Source organism: Sinocyclocheilus rhinocerous, unplaced genomic scaffold, assembly GCF_001515625.1.
Source record: "Sinocyclocheilus rhinocerous isolate Xijiao unplaced genomic scaffold, SAMN03320098_v1.1 scaffold53, whole genome shotgun sequence".
Taxonomy (NCBI): domain Eukaryota; kingdom Metazoa; phylum Chordata; class Actinopteri; order Cypriniformes; family Cyprinidae; genus Sinocyclocheilus; species Sinocyclocheilus rhinocerous.
This window is the reverse complement of record NW_015645538.1, coordinates 137667-152605: the sequence shown is the minus strand read 5'-3', so window position 1 is coordinate 152605 and position 14939 is coordinate 137667. Positions and strand designations below refer to the sequence as shown.

The window sequence follows — 14939 nt, the reverse complement described above, 5'->3', positions numbered from 1 at the left end:
TTTTCTGCCATATGTCTATTCTAGAGACATTTTGTTACACCTTTACTTAGTGATTATTTTGCCTCATGTCTGTTCTAGAGACATGTTACAGCTTTTTGATAAAGCTCTAATTGGTTTTCTTTTGGAAATATGTTTCAAATTCACACTGAATGCATTAATGACTGTAAAGCATGTCTTTGTGTCAAAATCGTGTTTAAAATCGAAATCGCAAAATTGATCAAAGAAATCGCGAAAGGTTTTTTTTGTCCATATCACACAGCCCTACCATTAACCAACGTCAGAGAACTGTGAAAATCAATGATTAAAATATTAACTTAAATTCTCAAGGGGATTCAAGTAAATATTTTAGGTCAAAATAATGTATGAATAATTTTTGGAATCTGATCAAAGGGATAGTTCACCCAAAAATGAAAATTTTGTCATTTATTATTCGCTGTAAAAATTAACATGGATTGACACGGAAATTTAGTAATTACACCATAAATGCATATAATTAAAGTCTACTGTTTCACAGTCAACACATGGCTTTTTGGCTAGATTTAAAACAAGGAAAAGTGCACTTTTAGATAAACAAGGCAATAATAGATGGCACTCGTGGTGGTAGTTAAACAAAGTTATATTTATTGAGTTTAAACGTGAATATGTCTATGAAAGATTGTATTACTGTACTGTGATAACAGAGAATCACAATGCTGAAAAAGCATTTTCAGAATCAACGTTTGGATTTGAAATCAAAACAATGGATAAATGTTGTGTTTGTGGTAAACAGCCGTGGATCAGTAGCGGACTGCAAACGCGTCCTGTGCGAAAGCAAAATGAGTCCGTGCTGCTTCTGCACCGCATACACATACTGTATACGCACTGCAGACGGAGTAAATCGCAAAATTGATCAAAGAAATCGCGAAAGGTTTTTTTTGTCCATATCACACAGCCCTACCATTAACCAACGTCAGAGAACTGTGAAAATCATTAATTAAAATATTAACTTAAATTCTCAAGGGGATTCAAGTAAATATTTTAGGTCAAAATAATGTATGAATAATTTTTGGAATCTGATCAAAGGGATAGTTCACCCAAAAATGAAAATTTTGTCATTTACTCACCCGAAAGAAAGAAACTCATACAGGTTTGGAACCACATGAGGGTGAGTAGATGATGACAATTTTCATTTTTGGGTGAACTATCGCTTTATGTAATCCATTTAACATGAAATTAGTTATAACTGATCACTGCTAGTAGACTAGTCCATGGGTTATTTTTAACTTTATGTAAATGATTTTATTTGTTCTACACAGTCATGTTGACTAGTGACAGAACTACTGGACTAGTCAGTGCCAAAATGCATTGAAGCAAAATATTCTTACCAGTTGGCATGAGCATCATAATCATAGTCCATACATGTCTCTTCTTTATCAGAATACTTACACAAATGCTGATAAGCTGCTTGAAGCTGCGGAGCAGTTGGCCCAGACAGGCGAGTGTGACCCGGAGGAGATCTATCAGGCCGCCCATCAGCTGGAGGACCGGATCCAGGACTTTGTAAGGCGTGTGGAGCAGCGAAAAGTCTTGCTGGACATGTCAGTGGCTTTCCACACCCATGTTAAGGAGGTAAGAACTAGGGATGGTTGAGCAGTTTCATCTAAATTTACAAAATAGTAACTTGAAATTTTTTTTGTAGTCGTGCAAAAAAAGGGTTGATTCAAAAAAATGCAACCTCTCAGGACAGTTTCAGCATATGTTAAACTGTCAGCTTGTTAAAATCCTCTCAGGAAAAATAAACTCTTTGTCTTCAAATTAATGTCTTTAAAGCACCTCTGGAGAGCATCTCCCCAACAACCATCAAAGCACTGCTTTTGTAACAAATTCACCACCGTCAACAATAAACTTCAAAACAGTTCGCCTGAGGCCTCAGATCGCCTGCTCTGAGCAATGTTCCCGGTTTTATGCATAATGTGGAGTTTTTTTTTTTGTAACTACTGTGATTTTTTTTGTGCCTTAAAATGATGTAGATATTTAGCATGCTTATTTATTATTTATTTATTATCTTTTGTGTGCACCATGAGAATGTCAAGTGAAAAATAGTTTTAGTTGGTCATTCAACCCAGTTATGAAAGCGTGTAGTTTTACACATATGCACCAGAACCAGATACATTAATGCTCAATATCAGATCAGAAATTAGAAACTAAATTAAATATGAGATGAATGTGCAAAACATGCTAAATTAATGTGCAATTGAAATAATAATATAGAGCTCTCTAAGCAAAGTAAAAAGTGATTAATGCATGTGTCTTTTGTGCATAGCTGTGGACGTGGCTGGAGGAGTTGCAGAAGGAATTGTTGGACGATGTGTATGCCGAGTCGGTGGAGGCCGTTCAGGACCTGATCAAGCGTTTCGGGCAGCAGCAGCAGACCACACTGCAATTCACTGTAAATGTCATCAAAGAGGGAGAAGATCTCATTCAACAACTCAGGTGTCCTTCCCTTTCATGCCTCCTCCTGCAACAAATCCTTTAATGTTTTGGTGTGGACCTCAAGTTTGATTCCATTGAAGTGTGGTTTGTTACATTAGTGTGAAAGCCATCTTTTGAAATCTTACACACACCAAGGAGCCAACTAGGGGGCTTTAGTTTTGCAGTCTGAAGCCTAGAGTGAAAGACTGGGTTCCACCAAATAATACACAGACAATTGTAGCGAATCAGCTCATTCATGGGGAAATATGCCTCTTGCTATGGAACATGCAGTGATTTTCCCTGCTTCGCATTCCATTAGGTCGTAAATGTATCTGGTGTCAGGGTTGCCATGGTAACCAGGGTCCTGGGCCTTGTTCACAGACAACTTGGCACCCAGTATGTTTATTGGGTGAGGGGTCTGTGAACGTTTGTTAATCTAATGAATAATTGATTTGTTAAATCAAATGAAAAATGGTGTGTCTGATTGGTCCAGACGCTACACAATACACAGACTTATCTTCAGCGGTTCCTCACAAACAACAGAACCAGTGTAGTGCTACTTACTAACAAATAACTCTTATGAACTAATTCCTTTCAGTGAATCAGTCCAAGATGCTTAGATATATGCTGAGCACATGTTTGTTTCAGTCTAACAACTCATTTATTGAATTGTTCAAAGTGATTCTTCTCTGAGACATTGCCAATTTTATGATGTCTTAATATGAATCAATGTATTCTTAATGCACAAAAGGACTTCAATTGTCAATATTAAAGATACATTTGGGAAATATTTTTGCTTTCTTCAGTTTTAAAAAATGATGAAATATTACCATAAAGTAGTATTTCTTATAGGTTTAATATAATTGTATATATTTAGCACCAATTACTCTTCAAGTACTAGAAGAATCGTTAAAGGGGACATCGGATGCCCATTTTCCACAAGTTGGTATGATTCTTTAGGGTCTTAATGAAAAGTCTGTAACATACTTTGGTTAAAATTTCTCAGTGGTAGTGTAAAACAACACCCCTTTTACTTTGTCTAAAATAGCTCTGTTCACAGCAACCCGTTTCGGTGCATGTTCCTTTAAATGCTAATGAGCTTTGCTTACCCTGCCCCTCTCTTCCGTGGGGTGCCGAGCTGTTCTCATGAGACTGTAAACTTTAGCTGCGGAACTTGTTAACTAGCACATTATTAGGAAAGGCGATTTGCAAAGATTCATAAAAAAAACTATACTCACTTCTTCTGTAAGTGAAGCTGGATCACGAATGATTCGCACAAACATAAACACATTTAGGTAGATCGGGTGGCGTATTCCCTTTAAAAACAAAAGTAATCCACTGCGTCTTCAGCCGCTCAGATGTTGGAAGTAAATTACATTCAACAACAAAACACTTCAATCGCTTAGGAGACATTCTTGTCTACTCCTGCTCCGTCATCGAAACAATGGCGGACTGTTGACAGCTCACTCAGGGCAGGTCTATGTTGAAACGCCAGTGTCTGTCTACAGTCGTGGGACCAGCCTGGGCCTGTGTGACGTCACTCAAGAATCTGTGAACGGCTTGATAAGGATTTAAAAAAAAGCACTGGGTGGATTTTTATCATTATAGGGTGGTTGTGTACACACACTGCCAACACATTTGTTCAAACACCATAAAAAAATTACATTTTGCATCTGATGTCCTCTTTAATGGAATTCTCAAGTGGAATCGAAATTTTATTCAGCATTGTGTTTGTACTTGAGCAGACCATTAGTCATCCTCACTTGACCAAACCTTTGGATGGTTCAAGCACTCATTTGGCCCCATCTGCCATCATCCACTTTGCATTTGGTATACTGTGCTCTATTTACTTTACTGTAACTTGGTGAGTGACTGTACAGCTGTAAAGTTGCATCATTTGACTGAGACTTGATGCCCAGTGCTAGTGCTGGCGGTCGGTCACATGTATAATCTGCATGTGGGAAGGGCTGCAGCAGCAGAGGAACGTGAAGGCTGAGATTCAGTAAAGCTGGATGCTTCAACAGAAAGTTAAGCAGGGGAAGGAGAGAGCACCAGAGGCTGTTTGGAGTGGAGTCTCTCAGCCCCCTCAGGGCAAACTCACTGCTCTGCTTCCAGCCTCTCTCACGTGTTCAGCTCTGCCACATTTCATCAGTACAACTCTGAATCCCTGACTACCAGCACTACTGCAGTGAGCTGCACAATACTGCAAAATAACAAGATATTCAGGGCTTGAGGAATGGTTTGATGCATCTCAGATGACTTATTTTCATTACGTAATGATAGTAATTTTATAATAATGGGTTTAGAGTTTTGAGGAAACATATTTGCATGTTTTGAATATGCAGTATGATTGGAGTTTGATTGGCGTGAGCCAGAAAAGAGTGGTTTAACCACAAAACACAAAAGAGGTAAGATATCACTGTCTAAAATAAAAGAAAAATTTTACATCAAAAGATACATTCTCATATATATTATATTAAATAAAATATACATTTTATTAAATAATTCTGTTTTATGTTATATATGAAATAGTACATTTTAGTTTCATATAATAACTGGTGCAATTAATCGTTAAGAAATTAAATATAATTAAGTCATATGCTGATAAATTAACAATTTAGTTTTAGATATTTGTATGTGTGATTCATTGAAATTCATTCAACTTATCAGCATATCACTTAATTAGATTTAGTTTCATTAGTTGATCCACATGCACCAGTTATTAATTTATAATTTTAAAAATATAATTTATATTAATTATTTATTAATTAATTCATTAATTATTAATTGTATTATGTATTTTTATTATTGTATGTAATATAATTTGTAGTAATAATAGTTTATATGAATTATACATTTAAATTTATATAGAAAATAATGTAGGAATATATATAAAATATGATGTTTAAGTTTTAATATAAACATGTAAATGTTAATAACTGGCTAATTGCAATTAATTTGATATATTATGTTTGTGTTTTGTTTAATATATTAAATTATATTATAACATTTATTTTATATATTCAACGTTTCAACTTGTTTTTGTATAATAACTAATGCAGTTTGACCTGTCAGTTTAACAGTCACACTGCATTTCTCTTAGTTTAAGTTTTTTTTTTTTTTTTTTTTTGAAAGGAAAGCAGATGAAGACGTGGCTTAATTCTCCTCCTCCTCCGCTTGCAAATTGCTCTCTCTACACACGTGATTTTGAGGATGGCTATCCCTCCATGTGCACTGTTTCTCTCTCGCTCTGCTATTCTCTCTTCCTCTAGTGTCTTACATAATCCTGCTTTCATAACCGCCCAGTTAACTATGCAGAGGTAATACTTAAACCCCAAGAGCCCAGAGGTACAAACAGAAAGGTCCCCAGCACACACCAACACACAGAATGCCCACACCGCAGAGACATTACACACTCACACAAGCTCTCCAACTCACACACAAGAGATATCTGGATCTCAGCATCACACGCAGTTACTCACATTACAGACGTAAGACCGTCATCATAGTATTTGTGTCTAATCTAATCTCAAAACCCTGCTTGTGTTGCGGTTGTGAATCGGTGATGAAAGTGTTAATTATTCTGTTATTCCGTATGAAGTCCACTCAGTCACGCAAGCCTTGCAGTATGATAAAAGCACATCACCATGGGAACAGACTTTCCGCAGCGATCCAGCATTGAAGCATCAATTAAAGCAAGGGCCTTTATTACCCCGATAACTGTGATTTTACTTTATTACGCCATTTGTTTATAATAAAATTTAATCAGACTTAACCCACTTGTATCCTTTGAGACGGGATGAAAGGACTCATCCGTCTTTTTTCTATCCCTTACAGACTAATTTGAAACTGTTGCTTCCTTGTATTTTCCGCCCCTCACCCTCTTGTACAATTATTACTAAAGCTGTTCCTGATAATTAACCTTTTTAATGAAAAGATGATAATGTTGCATATTTTACATATTATCTTTTCAATGGGCTTGTAATCCTCTCTCCCATTCGAGATAATGCTATTTAGGACCATATAATTTCAATTTTTTAATGAATTTTTAATCTCATTAGTGCTGGCTTTTTGTTAAATTTAAATTTCAAGCCTGAAGTCACATCCTCTTTTGCGGCCTAATATTTGTCGGTTTTCGTTAGTTTTAGGTTCAGTATTCTGCTGATCATTTACTTCTATCCCATGGAGATTAGAGCACAATGAAACAAAAGTTTGCTTTTTAAAACCCCATTAGCCCCTTTTCCACCAGCAATGCAGAAGTGTTGTGCTGCATAGCATCTGCGGACACTTTATTTTCTCTTGTCTGTCTAAAAGAAAACTATTTTGATTAACTGATATTATCTAAATTAATAGCTATGAATTTTGTTGCGTATTTACATCAAAAGCAGATTTTGATGGGAAAAAGATCTCAGTCACGCAAGCCTTGCAGTATGATAAAAGCACATCACCATGGGAACAGACTTTCCGCAGCGATCCAGCATTGAAGCATCAATTAAAGCAAGGGCCTTTATTACCCCGATAACTGTGATTTTACTTTATTACGCCATTTGTTTATAATAAAATTTAATCAGACTTAACCCACTTGTATCCTTTGAGACGGGATGAAAGGACTCATCCGTCTTTTTTCTATCCCTTACAGACTAATTTGAAACTGTTGCTTCCTTGTATTTTCCGCCCCTCACCCTCTTGTACAATTATTACTAAAGCTGTTCCTGATAATTAACCTTTTTAATGAAAAGATGATAATGTTGCATATTTTACATATTATCTTTTCAATGGGCTTGTAATCCTCTCTCCCATTTGCAGATAATGCATTTAGGACCATATAATTTCAATTTTTTAATGAATTTTTAATCTCATTAGTGCTGGCTTTTTGTTAAATTTAAATTTCAAGCCTGAAGTCACATCCTCTTTTGCGGCCTAATATTTGTCGGTTTTCGTTAGTTTTAGGTTCAGTATTCTGCTGATCATTTACTTCTATCCCATGGAGATTAGAGCACAATGAAACAAAAGTTTGCTTTTTAAAACCCCATTAGCCCCTTTTCCACCAGCAATGCAGAAGTGTTGTGCTGCATAGCATCTGCGGACACTTTATTTTCTCTTGTCTGTCTAAAAGAAAACTATTTTGATTAACTGATATTATCTAAATTAATAGCTATGAATTTTGTTGCGTATTTACATCAAAAGCAGATTTTGATGGGAAAAAGATGTTGAATCAAATTACTTTAGATGATAAAATAGTGATGTGACAAAAAATAAGCATTTGCAGTTGTTTAATTTACAATCTATTTGCCATTTGAAAGCTTCTTTTTAGAGAATCAGCAAAACAGATTCATGTGTATCTTCCTCAAACAACTGTAAGTCATTTTCGATCAGAGCTGCATAGTGAAACAAAAGTTCACATAGCAAATTTTCTTCTAGAATGTTTTTATATACAAATATTATCTGAATTGGTAGCTATGAATTTCGGGAGATACTGAACCAGATGAGTTTAAAAATAGCATCTCAAATATTGTACATTTGCAGAAGTATTTAAAAATCTAGATAAACTTTTAATGGATCAGTCAAACAGATTCATGAATCAGTATTAATACTCATGACTCATGAGATATTGAAGTCGTTTTTGATCCTTACTGATTCCTAAGATTCCTTGTTTTGACCCCACTCAATCCATAAAGGAGATACGAGTTGGGAAATCCAAATCTAAACATTGTACCCGTTTAAACAAAGTACAAACAGAGAAAAAAGCAAAAATTGCTCAAATTCCATAAGACTTGGACTTGAAAATTCCTAACATTTATTACAGCTTTGACTTTCCCAAAGGACATTATTGTAAGAAGTAAATGTGTTTCTTCCTGTATCTCTTGCACACACCAAACAACTTTACATTTGTTGTAACGGCTCTTGCACTGTCTTCCTGCAGAGACTCAGCCATCTCCAGCAATAAGACCCCTCACAACAGCTCCATCAACCACATCGAGACCGTTCTGCAGCAGCTGGATGAGGCTCAGGCTCAGATGGAGGAGCTCTTCCAGGAGAGGAAGATCAAACTGGAGCTTTTCCTTCAGCTCAGGATCTTTGAGAGGGATGCCATTGATGTGAGTTCACTGTATACTAGGCTTGCCGCGATAGACGGTGCTGACGGTGATACCGGTGTTAAGCCGCAACACCGGTTACGTCACTTGCCCACCACGTCACCGACCCCCACCGTCGTTTAGATTTTTTATAGTAATAAAAATCATTTAGTTCAGTAAAAGAACAGACACTACAATTAAAAACTGCAATATTTTGGATTTTGGATTTCAAGCAATTGACGCCGAACTGCCGTTAATTCAAAAGTGAAAGTAAAATGCGCACGGCGCTTTTAAGCTATTTAAAAGCGAGGAAAAGAGGGAAAATTCAAACAAACTAAAAACGAACAATTGCTTTACTCCAAATTGCCGCTATTTGAAAGTTAAAGTAAAATGGGCACATCGCTTTTACAAGCTATTTAAAAGCAAAGGAAAGCGAGGAAAAGAGGGAACGCCCCGCCCCCGCGGTGATACCGGTATTGTCACACGTCGATTAACCGGTGGGAAAATTTCCTCACCGTCACAACCCTACTGTATACTTGATCAAGTGTCTGTGGGGGGACAGTGTGTTTTAAATAAGTAATTCACTGAGAAATGTCGATTCCGTCATCATTTACTCACCCTCATGTCATTCCAAACCCATATGATTTTCTTTTGAGGATACTCAAATCCACTCAAATTCATTTTCATTGTATGGGAAATAGCGGCCAGTACTTTTCTGTTCCACAGAAATCGTCGTCTTACTGGTTTGGAAATAATGAGAGTAAATATTGACAGAATCTTCATTTTGAGTGGACCGTTCCTTAAACTAGGGCAATATTCCCATCAGCACACAGTTTGCGTCTCCCTGATGTCTAATATGATTTACTACCAATTAATAAGCTGCAGTCTTCAAGGATGATCTGCACCCGAAAGTAATTGCTCTCTTTCTCCAGTTTGCACGCTTACAGAAATACTCACTCAGAGAGAGTTTATAAAGTGATGGAGGAAGTTACACACACATTGCCCTAAACATATAAGAGCAAGTCAGGGCAGGGCACTTTGTTTCTTGTCCGGGGTGATCTCGCATTAGTAATGGCATCTGTGACTCTCAGACTGCGCTCATATATTCTGTCTTATTTTTCAGATTATCTCAGATCTGGACTCATGGAATGAGGAGCTGTCACAGCAGATGAATGACTTCGACACAGAGGACCTGACGCTGGCCGAACAGAGACTGCAGCACCACGCTGATAAAGCCCTGACCATGAACAACCTCGCCTTCCACGTCATCCACCAGGGCCAGGAACTGCTGCAATACGTCAACGAGGTGCAGGCGTCTGGTGAGTCAAATGTGCCAATATGGGCTTTTGAGTATATATACATAATAGCTACTTTCACTTCGAGTTTGGGGGTTAGTATTTTTATTTATTAGTTATTTTTTTGGTAATTGGAAATTAATACTTTTATTCAGCAAGGATGGATAACATTTATTGAAAGTGACATTTGTAATGTTACAAAAAAATTTAATTTCATATAAATGCTGTTCTTTTAAACTCAAAGAATCCTGAAAAAAAATCATGTTTTCCCACGAAATATTAAGCAGCACAACTGTTTTTAACATTGATATTAATAAGACATGTTACTTGAGCACCAAATCAGCATATTAGAATGATTTCTGAAGGATTATGTGACACTGAAGACTGGACTAATTACTGCTAACAAATCAGCTTTACCATCACATGAATAAATTACATTTTCAAATATTTTAACATTAAAAACGGTTCTTTTATTTTGTAATAGTATTTTGCAATATTTCTTTTTTTTTTTACTGTTTATTTTCATCTGATAAATCCAGCTTTGGTGAACAACTTACATTCTCAATTAACAGTGTTGTTTTTGTTCATCGTTTTGACCCTACTCTCAGTCTATGAAGCAGATAAGTTTTGAGAAGTCCAAATAAAAGCATCGTGTTGAGGTACAAATAGAGAAATTATTGATCAAGGTACAGATAGATAAAACTGAACTAATATGTACCAAAATAATAAATATGTGACCCTGGACCACAAAACCAGTCATAAGGGTGGCAACAAAACAAACAACAATATATATATATATATATATATATATAGAAGTCCTACAGTTTAGACCAGTACACACCTACTTTAAAACATTGTCCTCAGCTAGTGCTCAGATCTTTGAGCTCAGACTGGCATAAAGGAGACATCTCACATAAATGATGCTATAGGTCATCCAGTGGTCAGTGGCCACAGAGCTGTGGGGCAGTATGCATATGTATTAGGTTATATTTCCGACTGAGCTTGTTCACTGAATTCGGTCTCTGCACAGACATAAGGACTGAGTGGGTGTTTGGACCGGTCTCTGGGGTAGACTGGAGATATACATGTTGGATTGTAATCTTGATCTCACTGTCATAGGAAATGACAGTTACGACGTCATCTGTAGCACTTCAGTCCTAAAACAAGAGTTTGCAGTCCAGCAGTTTCATGATTGTTGTTAGTGAATAACATGAGAGCTGAGAATGTGGCATTTCTTCATGTTTTCCAGGTGTCGAGTTGCTGTGTGACCGTGATGTGGACATGGCCACCCGTGTACAGGATCTCCTGGAGTTTCTACATGAGAAACAACAAGAGCTGGACGTGGCCGCAGAGCAGCACCGCAGACACCTGGAGCAGTGTGTGCAACTGCGCCACCTACAGGCAGAAGTCAAACAGGTAATGCACAGGCTATGTTCAGAAAGGAAGCTTACTACATACTGCTCAATATATAGTTTATTCACGGTATATAACAATTTGTGTTTGTTAATCTCTTCACTTGTTGCAGGTTCTGGGTTGGATCCGTAATGGCGAGTCAATGCTGAATGCAGGTCTGATTACGGCCAGTTCACTTCAAGAAGCTGAGCAGCTGCAGAGAGAGCATGAGCAGTTCCAGCATGCTATCGAGGTCAGTGCTGCTCATATTTTGGTTCAAATGTTTTCAACATTTCCTTGCCTTTTTCTCACATTATTACTTCTTTCTCACTCATTACTGTAACTATAATAGCTCAAACCATAATTATTGTCAACATGTATTAGCACTAGCGTGCCCCCACATATGCACATAGATATTTTTTCAACTAAGGGCAATTTTGCCTGTGGGCTGCAAACATAAACTCAGTTTTCACTCTAATTACTTTTTAATTTGCCCACTAATAATGACCAACAGTGAAGTCTTTTTGCCTTTTTTTCTGAACCAACAAATGTAATTTCCACCACATGTCAATTTATGTACCAACATTCTTTGGTGCAAATAATATTTTATACATTTCTGAAATAAAAGAGCTGTCTCCTTAGTCTTGCTAAGGATCATTTCATACCTAGAATTTATGTGCCTTAAATACAATTAAATCATTTATTTTTTAATAATTTGACAATTCATGGCTTTATTGGAAATGACACATGATAAGGAGATTCTGTGATATTTAAAGTGATCCCTTTTCTTTGTTTTTTAATCCCATGTTGCATATTTCTCAAGCTCACTCACACTGTTGTTCTAAGTAATAATAGTAAATTAAAATCTATACTCTACCGTTCACAAGTGCACATTAAAATGATCACAAGTGACTGTAAAGACCTTTATAATATTACAAAGGAGTTCTATTTCAAATAAAAGCTGTTCTTTTGAACTTTCTATTTATCAAAGAATCCTGAAATAAATATATATATCACGGTTTCTATGTTAAGCAGCGTAACAATGGTAATAATAAGAAATGTTTCTTGAGCATCAAATCAGCATATTAGAATGATTTCTGAATGATCGTGTGACACTGAAGACTGGAAAAGTCACTTTTGCCATCACATAATTAAATTACCTTAAATTACTGTATTATTGATCAAATAAGTGCAGCCTTGGTGAGACCCCATACATTTATATGCAGTAAAAGGTATTTGAAAAATAACTGAAGGCATGGTGTAAGTTTTAATATGACCTTAATATACAAGTTAAAATCCTGTTAAATAAAAAATCAACCACTTGAACCTAAACATGTCGTTGAAGAAACACATGCACACAGCAATATGAAACCTTATAATGTCTGAACATATTGATTGATGCTTTAGTTGGCCATTTATCTGCAGCTGTAGCTCATAGATGATCCTGCCAAGACCTGAGCTTTTCTCTGTTTTATGTGCTCCTGCTTAGACAGTCTGTTTGCTCTCCACTTCCCCTCCTTTAATGAAGAACCAGGATAACATCAGATCCGCTGTCACTGTATCGCTATTGGGAACCTGAAGGCTCAAAGACTGCCTATCAAAGGAGCCTTCTCATTTCCTCCTACCATCAGACTCCTGTTCTTGCCGTTTCTGTACTGAATACTGAGGGATGCTCAGTTTTTCAAGATAGAATCTGTAAACCACACTTTGTGGACGAATAATGAACTATCAGTCGTATCTCACCGTCTGTTGTCTTAAGCCATCTGACTCCCGCCCCTCTATCTTTTTTTAATCTTTGTCCATTCAGGCCTGCTGTTTTATTCCTTGTCTTTGTGTGTCTTATCTGACACGTTTTCTCTTCCTCTCAATAGAAAACCCATCAAAGCGCCCTACAGGTCCAGCAGAAAGCAGAGGCCCTGCTGCAGGCTAATCACTACGACATGGACATGATTCGAGACTGCGCTGAGAACGTGGCCTCCCACTGGCAGCAGCTCATGCTGAAGATGGAAGACAGGCTCAAGCTGGTCAATGCATCTGTGGCCTTCTATAAGACCTCCGAACAGGTCTGTAGAAGGGTTTGTGTGACTGATGTTTTGTCACAAGTTGTTGTCACGTCATAGCTGTGCATTTAAGCGTAGATTGAACAGTGTTCATTGACCAATCATATCCAGGTCTTTTATAATTCATACTGTAATGAGTTTAAAAGGCCAACAGTCAGTTAAAGGCTCATCTTCCTGTCTATGCTGTAGGTGTGCAGTGTGTTGGAGAGTCTAGAGCAGGAGTACAAGCGGGAGGAGGACTGGTGCGGAGGAGCGGACAAACTGGGGCCCAACTGTGAAACCGACCACGTCACCCCCATGATCAGCAAGCATCTGGAGCAGAAAGAGGCCTTCCTTAAGGTAACGTATCCAAAGCCAGAGGGCACATCGATCTCTTACTGAATCATCTGAAGTCAGGCAGTCAGTAAAACAAACAGGTGGTTTCTAGATACTTAACACAGAGTACAAACAGCATTATTTGAAGTAAATATTCACCTGCAAACAGAAATCTACTTTTTGAGAGGTAACTTTGAGAAGATTCGGCTACAGCTGTGTCATGTGAATAAGCAGCCATACAGACAAAAAATGTTTCCATCACTGTTTTTCATGTGTTTTTCTATGTAAACGGCATAGAATAGCAGCAATATAGCCTTTCCTTGGTTACCACTGTAAACAAAGCAGCGCTGCGCTTATGAACACTACTTTAATATGCATTATACAGGGACAAGATGAACATGCGGAAGATAGGGATGTAGCGATTCACTCAACTCACAATGTGATACAATTCACTATATTGATCTCACGATACGATTTTCTCACAATTATTTTTTACAAAATGAGATTTAAGACAAATTATAAATTAAAAGGTGTCCTTTTGTAATAAATAATAATCGCAATAGCTTGGACAAAATGCTGCATGTTTCTTTGTGAAATTAAATATGTGACTATGGACCACGAAACCAGTTATAAGGGTAATTTTTTTTTTTTAATTGAGATTTATACATCATCTGAAAGCTGAATAAATAAGCTGTGGTTTGTATGTTTTTTTAGGATAGGACAATATTTAGCTGAGATACAACTATTTAAAAATCTGGAATCTGAGGGTGCAAAAAAATCTAAATATTGAGAAAATAGCCTTTAAAGTTGTCAAAATGAAGTTCTTAGCAATGCATATTACTAATCAATAATTAAGTTTTGATATAATTACTGTAGGAAATTTACAAAATATCTTGGAACATGATATTTCCTTATTATCCTAATGATTTTTGGCATAAAAGAAAAATTGATCATTTTGACCCATACAGTGTATTTTTGGCTATTGCTACTTAAAGGCAGAGTAAGTGATTTTTCAAAAACACTTTAGAAAACTGATTCTGGCCGAATCGCAAAACAAACTTGTAGCCAATCAGCAATAAGGGGCGTGTCTACTCGTGATGTGGAGGAGAGCGCGTTCAGTGCATGGGACGGACATTAGCCGAGCCGAGCGACAGAAAGATAGAGATGGCGGATAAAAAACAAAAGAGGAAAACGTCTGCGGAACGATAAGGCAAGAAGTAGGACCCGTGTAAATATCGGATCAGCTTTCCAGCGCTGGAGAGAACTCAAGGAGCGGAGGCCTGCGATCGGACGCCGAGGTCACCGTGTCTACAACAGCTAAAGTCTGCCTACACTGGACACGATCAAACGAC

General features: G+C 37.1%; 1 protein-coding gene across 4 annotated transcripts in view; it reads left to right on the top strand.

The window, feature by feature from the left end:
• trioa (trio Rho guanine nucleotide exchange factor a) overlaps positions 1-14939 on the top strand; it is a 129090-nt gene that overhangs the window by 82886 nt on the left and 31265 nt on the right. For all 4 annotated transcript variants that reach the window (XM_016509759.1, XM_016509762.1, XM_016509760.1 and 1 more), the window contains 8 exons: positions 1417-1608; positions 2303-2472; positions 8375-8549; positions 9649-9844; positions 11070-11236; positions 11346-11465; positions 13084-13275; positions 13462-13611. In XM_016509759.1, coding sequence (XP_016365245.1) covers positions 1417-1608; positions 2303-2472; positions 8375-8549; positions 9649-9844; positions 11070-11236; positions 11346-11465; positions 13084-13275; positions 13462-13611 — 1362 coding nt within the window. The remainder of the gene's footprint in view (positions 1-1416; positions 1609-2302; positions 2473-8374; positions 8550-9648; positions 9845-11069; positions 11237-11345; positions 11466-13083; positions 13276-13461; positions 13612-14939) is intronic.